The 15,091-nt window shown below is 41.5% G+C and overlaps 1 protein-coding gene across 1 annotated transcript in view; it reads left to right on the top strand.

Moving 5' to 3' along the window:
• schip1 (schwannomin interacting protein 1) overlaps positions 1–15,091 on the top strand; it is a 201,782-nt gene that overhangs the window by 50,268 nt on the left and 136,423 nt on the right. Inside the window, exons 5-7 of the mRNA XM_023406426.2 lie at positions 10,854–10,918; positions 11,194–11,265; positions 11,752–11,887. Of these exons, the coding sequence (XP_023262194.2) occupies positions 10,854–10,918; positions 11,194–11,265; positions 11,752–11,887 (273 nt within the window). The remainder of the gene's footprint in view (positions 1–10,853; positions 10,919–11,193; positions 11,266–11,751; positions 11,888–15,091) is intronic.

Here is a 15,091-nt window from a genome sequence, read left to right as displayed (position 1 = left end):
CCCGCGACACTTCAAAGATAAGTGGTATAGATACTGGATGGATGGATGATTTTCAATTGAATTGTGTTGTGGCACTATAAACATATAGCTTGTTCTTGTTTTACAAAATTTATTTGTCCAAATGAATCACCTTAAACAAACTGTTATATAAAGTGAACAAAACTACTTTTTTGATTTGTATGTGTTAGGAGGTTTATCTCCACATAAAACACTGTTTATTGCACTGAACCATACTGTAAATTGGATTATATACAGTATATGTAGTATGCATATGATTTTACCCATTAAATCCTAAAATGTTTTATATGATAATTTTTCTTTTTTAAACAAGTTGCTTGTACTTCTAATGTTCATTTTATAATTATGAATTAATATAATGACAATATTGGGTTTTTTTTGTGCTTTTTCTATTCACCACCCAGCAGTCAGTAAAATGTGATGATTTGTCAGGAGCATCTTGAAAACAATATATTGAATCTTAATCTTCATTATAAGAGCGATGCTCGGTGCACATTCATCAATAAGGATTGGAATCAAAGCGGAGAAACAAGTGATAAAGGCAGATGAATGATGCCTAAACCTGTGACATGACATCACCGACAGCTTCAGAAAACCATGCGGGTTGGGCTGCTGCATCTTAGTTCAGTGTGGTCTGTAGCAAGTGTGATGCGACACTTTTTACCAACCTTCTGCTATCTCTACAACTTAACACTGCAGGATTTAGATAGCAACACTTTTTAGATTAAAAACTTTAAGATCTTTGGATTTATCTGAGTATTTCAGAAAAACGGAATCAAACAGAAAGAGATAATGAAAGAGAGAGACGGGAGATAGAGCTCACCCTCCTCCCTCCTCCCACTGTCATGCCCGTGTGTTTGTGGGTGTGTTGGACGGGCAGAATGGCTTGTTTATGGGCAGATTAATTGCTTTTATGGCCTTGTTTCTCCCTGTGAATGGTGCTGGGTGTTTTAATGAACACCCATGCAGCCTGCCTGCCGTGCCATTCCTGCTGCTGCTTTTTAGAGCATAGCCAAGCTTTAGCTAGAGCCTGCCATGGATAATGCCTAATGCTCACTGCATGCCCCTGTACAGGTGACTAATTTCACTGGTGTGTGTGCGCGCACGCGTGTGTGTGCGCGCGCTCTTAGCCTTTCTAAGAGGCCCGGCACAGGTGGGTGGTTCCACCCAAGGCCCACGGGGCTGAGGGCGGCCAGCAGTTAACTGGACCATGACTTTAATCATTTCCTGCTGACTTGAGAAGATGTGAGGCAGGCTTTCTGGAGTGTTAAGCTACAGTCATAGATGCAAAGATTCTTCAAAAGACTTTCAAAGAAGGAAATGGAGTGATAGCTTTGAGAGGAGACCGTTTAGTAGACAGGTTGAAGGAATTAAGACTAAGTAAGCACTTTTCACATGGCAGCTTTACATGGATCAATTAAAAATCTAGTACAATCTCCCCCTCTCTAGTTCCCTTCCTTTCCTTTCTTACTTCATCACCTGTAATTATGCATCACTTGTCTCTCTCTTTTCGACCCCTGTTTGCTCTTTTTTCTTCATCACTATTCCTCTCTTCCTCTCTCTTTTGCCTCCTCTCTCTTCCCCTCTCATTAATCAGGTCTGCAGACTTTCTCTTTCTTCTGGCTTTCTACTTCATTAAGCCTGAAACAGCGACGGACCACTGCTAATGGACAGTCTTAGCTCTAACCCACAGCTCAAGCCTGGCTGTAATTGTTTGTTTGTGTGTGTGTGTGTGTGTGTTTGTGTTTGTGTGTGTGTATGTGTGTATGGGATGGAGAGTCAGTGTTTGTGAGTACTCTCTGTGAACCTCTGTGTTACATTGTACAGAAAAAAGGTTTTCTGTTTAGTTGGTTGTGCATGTGTGTATGGTTTTAGAGGTGGAAGAAAAACATGCATGTGTAAAGAAGCAGCCATGAAATCATGATGACCTTCACTCTTGTTATTATTACAAGGTTCACTCCAACAATTTCACATGTTAAAATCAATTTGATAGTCATGGAGGGTACAATATAGCCTGTGAAAACAAATGTAAAACGTTTACTGTCATTTTTGGGGAGCTTTGTCACGTATGGAAAAATTACTCAAGTGACGTCACCTTGGTATCTCAGCTTCAGCTTGGAGATTGCACATTTTAAACAGACAGCCTGAGTTATAAACTAGATTTTAAAAGAGCTGGGCACATACCAGCCAGGTAGGGTCTAACAAAGAGCCAGTAGCAAGCTAGCAATAGCAAGTAGGAACCCTATTGGATCTTCTTCTTTGAGGGTCTTGGACTGAGTCCTTCCACTGAGAGATCTGAAAACTAATTCTCAAGAACTGGGGGAAGCACGAATAAAACTTAAATACACTTTAGAACTTGTTCAGATGCAAAATAAAGTTCTAAATTTGATCACATCACCTTAACTAAAACAAACCCCAAGGGAGCATGTATTCCTTACTCCGCATCTCTTTTACTACTCTTTCCACAACTGCCTTTACAATCTTATTAAGCAACAATGCAGATCCCTCCATTTGTCCATAATGTCCAATAAAAGAGACTTTATAGTTGCATACATTTACCTTCAGTTCTTTGCATATATATATATATATTGCAGTGCAGTCGTTAGTACAGTGATGTTCTGCTTGGCTGCCTTGGAGGACAGGTAGTATTGAGTGGTGTTGTAAAAGGAGCTGCTTTACTGTGTGTTTGTTCTGGCATGTTAACGGCTGGCTTTACAGCTCTGATTATGCCCCCCGGGGGAGAAGGGAGTGCTAACTACACACGGAAAATGCTGCAGGCAAAAAGGACAGAAGAAGTGGTAATATACATTTCCTCAGGGTGTGCATACCTTTGCAGTGAAAATCAAAAAGATCCGTCAATCATGAACACCTTCTCTCTTGATGCAAAGTGAAACTACACATGAATGAATACACAGTGATTTCTTCTGGATTTCATCTTGATAAAGACTTCATCTTTTTCTTTTTTCTTTTTTGGTAGTGATCTGTTTGGATGGCTGCACAGCCTTCTTGCACTGAAAGTCCTGTTGTCCTTAGTTGCTTTATGCCTGTTGTCACCAACACAAATACCTGTGACATGATTGTACTTAAAAATACAATTAAACTGATTGTTATTCTGGTGCAACAAATTCCCTGCAATTTATGATTGGAGACAGTTTATAATTTGATAGAATCACACAGACAACGGACAAGCATGAGTAACAGATATTTGCACTTCTTTCCATTTTAATTCATACAACAAGGAAACTTTGTGGCATTAATTATATGCACATACGCATACACACACAAACACACACACACACGGACACACGGACACACACACACACACACACACACACACACACACACACTACATGGTATGCGCAGAATGGTATTTCTCCATGGTGGACCAGTTTCTGCTCCAGCCTGACACCACACAGATGCTCATTCTGTTGCCTGGACGACCAGGGACTACTGGAGTATGTGTGTGTCTGAGTCTGTGTATTTATATGTGTCTATACCCGACAACTCTTACAACTGGCATTGCCCACAGACTGGCCCGTCTCCACCAAGCTCACTCCCTCCTCTGAATATATTTAGCTACAGTGGGGTCCAAAAGTCTAGAAGAACAGTATAGTGTTGTTCTGAGGCTGCTCACAGAAAAACACACTTCCTGAAATGCTCAATACCTTTAACCCTTCTTGTCCAGCAACATTGTTGTTTCCATCAACTTGTCATTTATTATTCACTATTATTTGTGTCACATTGTGTGTGTCTCGTGTTGTGGCTCTGTATTAACTTGTGTGGTTGTCTTTAGGTTTTCTCCTTGCTCCATTTCCTGTCCTCAGTATGCAGCTCTTCCCCTCTCTGTCTCTGCACCGTCAGTCATTAGCCTAACCCCCAGAGCAGAAATAAGGACTGTGTGTGTTTGTGTGTGTGAGAGACAGAGAGTATGTCTGTGTGTGTGTGTGCGTGTGTACAACAGAGTGCAACAGAAAGAGAGAGTGCCAGCCGGCTCTGATTGCAGGGTCACTCAGGGACGACATCAGCGTCTGGACACTGAATCCCAATGGAACCTGGCAAATCCACACACACACACACACACAGACACACACAACCACGCATTCACACATTCACACACAGGTGCCAGAAGATACAGTGTCTGGATACAGGAATGGCTACAGATAACAGCACCTGTCCTCGGTTTTTGCTATCACTCCCACATACACACACACACACACACACACACACACACACACAAAGACATGGTGTACTGACAGGTTCTGTGTCCCCGTGGCAGAGGAGAGCGATGAGGATGTGTGTGTGATGGCAGAGATGGCGGCGGATGGCTGGCTGGGCCAAAGCACCCGAGGGAGGCTTGACTGATAGAGTCTGCCTCCAAGTCCTCTGAATAGCCTATGCGAGAGAGAGGGAGAGAGAGAGGGAGAGAGAGAGAGGGAGAGAGAGAGAGGGAGAGAGAGAGTCTATGTGGTGTGGCAGATGGTATGATGGTGTTTAAAGCGGATAGGTTACCATCAGTGGAAGGACCGGGTCATGACAGATTTTTGGCCGAGAGGTGACTGGAATAACTCGTAGCCCCAAGGTAATGCCAGTGTGGTGAGGAATACCTGGTCATTGTTAGCTCTGGACACTGAACAAAAAGGCAGTGGTGAGATTTAACTAAGTACATCTCCCCAAACCATGTGCTTCAGTACAAACCTGTGGCACTTGCATTGTATTTTATCATTATACTGTACATTATTTCTATTTTATTCCATATACTTCTCCTTTGCTACAATTCAGAGGGAGATATATATAGTTACCAGTCATTTACAGTAATAAATAATATTCTAGATTAAACTGCCCAGTGTAAAATGGATAACATTAGCTCCGCCTTGACCAGTTATAACAGCAATGCTATTCATACATTAATGCATCAGTAATAATAATCTAATAATATAACATGTAATTGTGTTAGACGAGGGGCCATTTTGTTATATTGAGTACTTTTTATCGTTGATAGCTGAAATACATTTATCTATAAACAATTATCTGGTTCATTTTAGGTTTAGAAATGCATACTGTGTGTGTGCGTGTATCATATAAATGTCTATGTGTGCAGCTTTCTAGAGACCATGTACCAGAGTTAATTGAGTTCATCAGGAAAACAAACACAGCTGGCCAATGTTCTACAGTGCTGGAAGACGACAGAGTGACGACCAGGAAGCTGTTGCCAGCACTTCACATCAGGAAGCTCATCAAGTATTGAAAAGGAAAACCAACCCAGACTGAGAGGCTGTGCAAGACAAACAAGAAGAGATGAGAGTAAAAAAGTAGAAGACACAAAGAAGTGGAGGGACATATCGTGATTGTTATATTGAGGGAAGAGAAGAAGACAGTGACCTTAGAAGAGCAACAGAGTTTAAAATATAGTTCAGCAATGAGGGAAATAGATTATGACTCTGTGTTTTTATAGGCTCTTTAGATGTGTGTATGTGTGTGCATTTGTCTCCTCTCTTTGTCTGTCACTCTGTCCCCTGAACTGAGTTAAGGGGGCATTTACAGGAGCAGGAGAGCTATTTAAATCATGTGTGTGAGTGTTAATATGTGTGTGTGAATCAGTTGGAGGTGCAAGGGACAGATTTACACCCCATGTACAGGAGAGATGAAGGCCATTTCCCAGGCAGGCCATTTCTCTCATTTCTGTGTTTCTCTGGCTGGCTGGCATTGGTCCAGTTTAATTTCTTCAGAGCCCACAGGCTTGTTCTTTCACCTCCATATCCCTTCTACCCACCGCCAACGAAGAACCTACTTTCATATTCTCTCTCTCTCTTTTTTTTATTTATTTTTTTAACTCGCTCGCTGACTCTCAGCCGGATCACTTTCTGTCTCTGCAAAGTGCTTTGTCTTTTATCTTTCCCCTGCCCTTTGTCCCCTACAGCTGAGGTATCTAACCTCTCAGGACGTCAATCACTGTGTCTCTCCCCCATAACAACCTTCCTTCACAAGCTAGAAGAGTCTCCTGACTTGACCATACTGTGAGAAACACTTTGTATTACCTAGTCACTTTGCATTACTAATACGCTCAAAGTGGGTCACATGACATCAATGTAGATTTAATCAATATTTACCATTTGTACATATGTGAGCTGAACACCAATTACAACACCCTGAACCAAATATATATATCTTTTATTTCAGGTGACCACATTTATGCATCTGCATTCAAAGTGCTACATCTGACAAAGACAAAGTTTCTCTTAAACACTTACTGAGCTGATGAATGATCAGGCTGCTGTTTTCAGCTAGAAAAACACCAAAAATATCAACTCTAATAAAAAACATATAGTCTTTTTCCTTTTATAGTATGTTTCTTCTTTCAATTCAATTCAAGTCAGGGCGGGTCATTCTTTATAGTCCCATTATGGAAAATGTGATGTGCAGCCTGGTTTTAACGCATTATATTAACAAGACAATAAGACAGCAGGGACACACCACACACAACTCTAAGACAATAAAAGTGGAGAAAACAATACACTGTTGAAAACAATATTATAACAATAAGCAGTATAAAAACCATGGTGTTATATCTGAAGTGTTACAGCACACAGTGCAAATAAAAGGCAGAGGGAACAGCTGTTAATGTCTATGAGCTATTCCATTTTCAGTGTATCAATAGCAATACAATATATACAAAGTGGTTTTGTCCCCAGAGCAGGTGATCTATAGCTGCGGCCTAAAGGCAAGACATTCTTTGTTCAGGCTGCCCAGTATAGGACGGGTTTGGCCTCCCAGAAGACCTGCTAGTTGTAAATATCCCTAAACTGGCCATGTGTCCCTCTTGCTGCATCAAGTCCTGCCAAGCTTTTTCTTAATGTCCATGTGTTCAGCCATCAGTACAAAAGAATAAAACTTTTTTTTTTATCAAATGTATAAACACTCATCAAAGCAGCAAAGGTATTAACAAAGTGAATTTTCAACTGGAGGAAAAGATGTTGCGATTATAAAGTTGCAAAGATTTTAAAAGTCTCATTGATTCCTTTGAAGATGATTTTTAATTTAATCATTCCTTGATATCCTTAATTGTGTGATATGCAGCTTTTTAGAAAGGGAGACAGGGTTGGGGTAGGGGGTGTCAGTGCACATACAGCCCTAAGATCTAAAGTGACTAAGGTTCTTTAATACATCCAGTCACCTGAGGGTCGCATAAAAAGCCTTTTCAGTTTTTGAAAGGGCATATTTTGGATATTATTTGAGCAGTCTACAGTAATCCACCAGTGATTAGATTTTACGGCGTAAATAGTAGTGGAAACCTTTTCCAATGGATTCCCTCAGGAGTTGTGTCAGGGCGAGGGCAGCAGCCAGGAGCCTAGTGGTCTCTCTTCAAGGACCTACAGGCCCCTCGAACCTTGCACCTGACCTGCTACTGCTTCTTTCCCTTAGAGAATAGAGAAGACCTCCCAAACAACTCGCTGAAGAGACACAAGGTTGAGGGAGGAAAAAGGTAGCGGGAGAGAGGCAGTGAAGGAGGGATGGATAATGAAGGAAGGTGCGTGGTCTGTATTTGGCTGTCAGTAGCTCTATTTCCTCTATTGTTGTATGGCCTCCTGCGGGTTCAAGGTCCCTTCTCCATCTGAATCTCTCTCTCTCTCTTCCTCCCTCTGATCTGCCTGACTCTTCCATAAATCCACCAAAACACATATTTGCGCGCACATACACAGTCACACACACATATACATACACCGATCAATACGAGCCTGCTTGGCACTGCCAAAGCCCAAAATGACTATAGATTTTCTGTCAACTCTGCCACTAAATTATGCAAACCTGTGGTTTATGTTCCGGTACTTCTTTTTTTTTGGCATTCCTACTCCAGGCACGGGATGGGGGTTTCCACTGCGGCAGGGATGGAAGGATACAGGTGTGGATAGTTCAAGAAAAGGCTTTTCAACTTGGCCAAATACATTGTTCTTGACTACAATGATCTTGACAATCTATATCCTATACATTTTGAAATCAATACGATTGTAAATGTCTCAAGATTTTGTTTAAGAAGTGAATAATGTGCTCTGGATATCATTGTTGGAGCCTCTGTTTTGCAAGCCCACACACACACACACACAGACACACACATTACAACATTAAGTCTTAACTGCAGCTATTTGTACCTGAAAAAAAAAACCCAATGACAGTACAAATGTCAACAGATAATCATTCAGATTTAGTGATCTTATCTCTGTAGCAGTAGCAGTGCCATTATCAACATGTTATTTTTGCTCAAATGTACTGTTTTTGTAATAATACATATATGTCTGAAAAAAGTACTGATATTTATTACATATAAATGGTTTGTGTGCTGTCACCAATTCATGACAATCAAATTTAACATCCCCTTTGTTTGATAAATGATTACCCACTTGTGTTAAGGGAACAAGGAAGAACAAGTAGAGAGACCAGGATGTACAGTGAATGGAGGTGCTTCTCTGTGTGAGGTCATGGTCAAGTGTGCATGAATGTGTGCAGGCGGTAAAGGATTTGAAGCGCTGATACATATATGTTTGTCGTTGTGTAAATTTGTATACTTTTAGTTTGCGCGTGTGCTGGCTTGAAAGTGTGTTTGTGTTTCTGAGGTGGGCTAATAGGTTGTCTGGCCAGACCAGTGACAGGGTCATCAGTAACTCTGAGGGGAAATTGAAATGATAGGCTCATTCAGTCTCCCAGCAACTCCATTACCCAGAACCTCACAATCAAACACAAACACACACACACAGACATCACACACACATCTCCTCCCCTTGTTTGTACTGGGCTTGTCTCTTCATCATTGTCACTTGCATCGCCTTTCTTTGTCTGTTTTCTCTCTCACTACCAAAGCCTTTCTTCTGCATCTCTCTGACTTCAAGTTATTTTAGTGTCTTTTAAGTTCCTTCTTTTTTCTCTATTTCTCTCACTTTTGCTCTTTCTTGTCATCGTCTCTGCCTTGCTCCTGTCTGTCTCAAAATTCCCAAATAACACCTTTTAAAGTCTGTTTAAAAGTGTCTGACTGAATGTGTATGTGTGAGATGGAGAGGACCGTATAAAAGAGACAGCTGTCTATCTAGGATAGAATTAGGGCGGATTTGGAAAAGCTGAGGTGACATTGACTCTCAAAGCAGAAGAAAGTTCGGGGAGGTGTGGGTTGTACAGAATTCACAGTCGAGCCACAGTTATGCTTTCACAGATCCTCTTCATCAGAGAGAAATTGAGAGGGAAAGACAAACAGACGGACAGAGATGAAAAACAGCTCCTTGAAGCAATCATTGATCACTAGTCAAAGTCCTTGATTCTGTCTAATGAGCTGCTTGTTTCTTCTGGGAGGCAGAGTAATGAGAAAAACAACACTGCATGCACAGTGAAAATGGGCAAAGAGCAGAACAAGATAGACCTTTTTATCAAAAAAGAAATGATGCTGGTGTAACTTTGTGTTTAACTAAGAATTCAGCAAGACACTGTTTCAATTAGATACATGTATATGTGCTTAGTCACACTTCAAGAGACTTTCTTCTCGGACTCTTTCATAGATAATAAGGGGAAAGCATATATATTGCTATATAATGAATATTAACCATGTAATATATTTCTTACTTTGAATTTCATTATAGGCCATTTTGCCATCAAATAGATGCAGTATATCCTTTATGCATACTACATTACGCAGTAATGGGACAATCAAACAAAAAGTCAAATAAAAGCGTGGAATTTTGCCGGTTTCACTGTAAACACACACACACACACACACACACACACACACACACACACAAGCACACATATATGAATACACCATGTGTAGCTGGTAGCTGCTCAGTGCCCTGATGTGACCCTCTTGGCTCATCAGGAAGAACTGCTCCACTTAAACTTTGTTGCTCCCTTGTAATTGAATTAGTCTGCTCAATTATGTAGAGGCAGGCCTGTCCTCATTACACAGCACTATTAAAGCACAAGGATGGAGCTGTGGGGAGGAGAGCAGCGGACGAGGAGCGGAGAACGACGCTTTAAGTCATTTTAATGAAAGTGTAAAGTTTCGCCGCTCTAATCTTGAATATGTCTGCGACATCTGTACATTTGTACAACACCTGTACCATAGTGCATGAATTATGTCCTGCTGTATCTTCTCTGCCCTCCCTGTCTCTCTCTGTTTGACTCCTCTCTTTGACTCTCTCTGTGCTTCTGGGCCAAATGCCTGGAAACGCTGATGCAGCAATTTGGCTGAGTTTTTTTCCAACACTTACTTCACTAACTTCACAAGAAAACATATAACTGAGCCAAAATGCTGTCAAACCACTTGCTGTAGAGGTCCCTGAGCTCAGCACAATGATCTCACGTCTGACAAACATTCACTCCTATTTGCACACACACATGCACGGTAGGGGTTTCCTTTTTCTGCCAAAGCTTTTCCCTGTGTCCGCACCATAGACTGTATATGAACATGGTCGTAGCCTCCGTGATGTTAACCATAATTACCTTAAGAGCGGTTTTGAAGCTCAGAGTGGGCTGCTCCGCAGTCACCATCTTGGCAGTGCTCTGGTTTGGGGCAAGCATGTGCTCACCCACCTGTAAAATTTAAACAAGTGAGTTATATCAAAATCCACCCGCCATACAGTTGTCATGAAGGGGAAAATTAGCTGTTGAAACCAAAAACATTGTTTGTACCAGGATGTAAACATGTTTTTGGCACTTCCTGGCAGTTGTTGGCTTCATTTTTCAGCCCCGTAGGTTGCCGCTTGGTCTATATCAGAGCCACATATCTGAGATGTCAACTGCTTTCTTATTTCTGTCACTTTGTCTCTCTGTCTCTCCCTCTTTCTGTCTCTCTCACACAGGAGCAGCTGAAGAGCCTCAAGTGTGGCTTCAAGCATGTTCATGATGGAGGTTTCCAGCTGCAGAGGTGGGTTTACATACTTGAACACACACAAACACACAGACACAGACCCAATAAACACAACACAGAGACAGAATGAGCAGCCTGCTCTTGTGCTGCTGTAAAAGCCCATTTCCCTGCAGACCAAGCCATCGCTGTTTAATTACTGATAACCCTGACTGAGATTGGACCTGTGTGTGTGTGTGTGTGTGTGTGTGTGTGTGTGTGTGTGTGTGTGTGTGTGTGTGTGTGTGTGTCCTCTGCATGTCCCCTACACCCCTTCCCTTTCCCTTCTGGCTCAGTAATCATCTGACCATGGACCTAGATAACAACATCAATATCAACATGCCGCCCTTTGAGAACAAGGTGTTGATGTGAGTATATCTTTTATATCCGGCTAAAAAGACAATTGTAAGCTTTAATTCTGATTACATGGAGTGTGACAAATGAAAAAGAAAACTACCTCCCTGGGTACTTTATTTCTGTATTTCTTGTTTAGTAGTTCCCAACTTGAGATTCAAAACCATAAGGTTGCAATATAATTAACAGAATGTCATAAACAAAATTAAATTCATATTTTGTGGCTTTTCTCTATAGTCTTTCATCTTCTAAAAAGAAACTGATATGAAATGGTCTGAGGATTATAATTAAAAATCACTCTTGCTGGTGATGTTTTATAAGTACACGTGCTTCATTTTAAAGGGTCACAAACTGATTGTAAGACCATTCTGCCTTTTAAAGAACATTCACCTCCTGACTGATTCTCAAGTAAAATGACATATGTTAATGTTGACATTAAGCTTTATATTTACAAAATCTGTTCCTGTGTTTATATGTGGTCTCTTCTTCAATACATGTAGTATTCAGCGAGCCTGGCGTGACTTCCTCCAGAGACAGGAAGTGGAGAAGAGGAGCCCTTCCCCACCCTCCCTCTCCTCCTCGGACAAGATGAGCATGTCAATCAGCATGACAACCCTGTCAGATGGCAGCACCCCAGTAAGTCATGCCTATGTCGAACACACTCTCCGTTACAAAATCAAAGCATCCGGACAACACTGTGACGGACGGTGTTGCAGCGGGCTGTGTGTGCGAGGATGTGTGTCCTTGCTCAGACAGTTGAATTGATGAGACCGCTGTGGGACACATGTTGACTGTTTCAAATTTGTGCTTCAGCTGTTTCGAAAAGGGGTTTGTGTGCACAGAATTGTGCTATAAGTGCATGGCATATATTAAGATATTGCTGTTAGAGTGTCTAGGGTTTTGTGATGCCTTATGTAGTGAACATGGGACAGTGCATATGGTCTCATTTCTGTCCAGAAGGGGGCAGTATCTCTCAGCTAATTTCTTCAGTATGCAGACTCACAACCAGCCTCTTCTTTGGGAGCAGAGAGTAAATATACAAGGATTTGCTGTGACATACACACACTCTCTCTCACAGCAACACCACACTGAGAATTGAAATCGGTGGAACAGCCATTCTCATTTAGCACATCTTCCCTTCATTTAACCAGACCAGAGTAAATCCCCAGGATTTTCTCTACTGCGTCTGTTCTGGTCATTATAATTCTATACTGACATCGACTGCAGCCTTCTGGCTGAATAGCAAGTGTGTGTACACTTCTCTACTAATCTCTGAGCCTGAAGTCAACAGGCAGGTTAAATCTCAGAGACAGCTGGGAGAGTTGTCTGTATGAGCACACTTAGGTGGTACTTGTCCGCTCAATCACTTCAGAGAAAAGCTTTTACAGTGAAGAAGACTGTTTGATTTGGATTCCTGTGGATAAAAGGGGGGCAGATAGGTTATTAGTGAAGAGAATTCAGAGTGGCGAGACACTGGAATAAAATGTATGCTCTCCATTAGATTAGGGCAGCACATGATGTGAGCAGCTGACAGCCAGTATTCAGGCCAAGAAGGTTGTGGATAAAGTCATCAAGCATTCTATAAGTGTATTTACACACACACATGCACATGCACATACACACACTTACACACACATACACAGTAAACATTAGTTGTGTTTGATATCCTTTGGGGATAGCCAGGAAATGCTTAGCTCAGTGACTCAGACCTGCTGACAAGGGCAGATGATCATCACTGAAAGAAAGAGCGTGTGTGTGTGTGTGTGTGTGTGTGTGTGTGTGTGTGTGTGTGTGTGTGTGTGTGTGTGTTTGTGTGTGTGCATTGAGACCCTAAGGTCAAGGGAGATAGAGGAGAGTGGTAGAGAGGAACGGAAGATAAAAAACAGATGTTGGTTCACCGGTTGAATGTGCTGATACTGTGGATGCACTCCCCTCTGTGGGAAAGAGAGGCTCAGCTTCTCCTCTCATATGATTTCATATAGCTTTTATTTTTTAACGTGATTGAGAGCAACAGTCCACATAAAATCTGTTTGACTATCTTAACTCTGTCTTGCTTCACACGCTTACTCTTTCTGCCCTTTTCTCTCCTTATTTGATTGTTCTTTCTTTGCAATAATGTTTTTTGCTGGATGTGACAGCTCCGCCCTGTTTGAATTTCTAACAGTTTCATTTCTGTCGACCCAGCGAAACATTTTCAATCTGCACCAGTCTCTATACATTCATGGATGCACACACACACACACACACGCGCGCACACAAACACACACACACACACACACACACACACACACACACACACACACACACACACAAGGATGGAGTCATATTTTCCTGAGACACAGTGATGTGGAAGTCATCTCTAAAGTGATTGAATTTGTAACCTTTGCGCCTATAACATCAGTCTTTGAGAAAACGTTGCTATATATGTGTGTGTGTCTGTGCGTGCGTGCATGACAAACCAGGTCTTTGTGTGTTTCTATTCCAAAGCAAGCAATTTTTTTATCATGTGTTTTCAAAAGGAATGAGTGTAATGTTTTCAGCAGTGTGTGACATAGACAGATATAGTTGACATGCGACTCTTTACTGTGTAAATGATCTTTCACACTGTAATTTAGCTCACTTATTGCCATGGCAATCCTGCAAAATAGAGCAGCTCTGGATATCTCTCTTTATGATCGATCCCTCTGCTCCATAGCAACACCATAGAGGGAGGCAGAAATTATAGGTTTCATTAAAGAGAAACCTAACAAAACTCTAGCTTTTATGTCCAGATATGAATCAGCTGTCTAAATTTTATTGTTTCATAATACTGTACCGTGTCAACCCCCCACCTCCCGACCACCTACAAGAACACACACATGCACAAACACAAAGAAGAGTGAGCACACACACATAGACACGGGCGCATGGACACACGGAGCGCTACCGCTTCAATTTCAAACTGTCTAGATGATAGATGTCTTTTTATAACCAGACATCAATCAATACTGTTTTGGGACTGGCTTGAATGTTTTTCTTTCTAAATTACTTGAGAAATGAGAACAAAAACAACCATCCAGAGAAGATCTTAACATGCACAAGATGTTGTTTTTTTTAATTGTTAAAACTTTGAGGTTGTTTTGATTCTGGATTTCTTGTCTTGCGTCTTCCCTCACTGGAAGTCTGTCTGGTGGATTTGGGAGCTGTTCATTGCCTTGGGTGCTGATTTATGATCGCTGATGTAGTTGCTGAGTTTTGACACTAGAGGGAGACCCTGTATCACAGTTGTCTCCTATTGCTCTTCCTGGGGAGTGATTGGGGCAAACACACATGTTGGCATTTTTGCGAAAGCAAGAACATCAAGACCTCCAAATTACAATAACTCAAGTCATGTGTTACCTGCTGTGTGTGTTTTATCATGTGAAAAGGATACAGAACACAAAAATATTTTATTTCTTGCTCGTTGTTTAAGTTTTTATTCATTTATCCATTAAAATATATCTGGGCCTCTTAATTCTGCACATATCCAACCTTAGTGATTAATTTTTATTATATTTATTAAGTTTACAAAACTAATTGTATTGTGCTATGTCATTTCAAGAAGGGTAATTCTACATGATCAAGGTACAGAGTATGTATTTACTCTCTAGACTTACAAAAGCTGTATGTGTTATGAATGTGTGTGTTGGCTGGTGAAGGGCACACAGGGGCAGGGGAGTCCATCTGGCCTGCTAAGGTGCAGCGAGACTGGGCCAAGCAGAGCAGCACTGCCTTCCCCGTCTGCCAGCTGTCATGTCTCTCCATCTCTGCCCTCTCCATCAGTGCTCTCTTAACACACACCCCCCCCCCACACACACACAC

Source organism: Seriola lalandi, unplaced genomic scaffold (assembly GCF_002814215.2).
Source record: "Seriola lalandi dorsalis isolate HSWRI2012SDOR001 ecotype SW California unplaced genomic scaffold, Sedor1 jcf7180002054308, whole genome shotgun sequence".
Lineage (NCBI taxonomy): Eukaryota > Metazoa > Chordata > Actinopteri > Carangiformes > Carangidae > Seriola > Seriola lalandi.
This window is presented reverse-complemented; position numbering and strand designations above follow the sequence as displayed.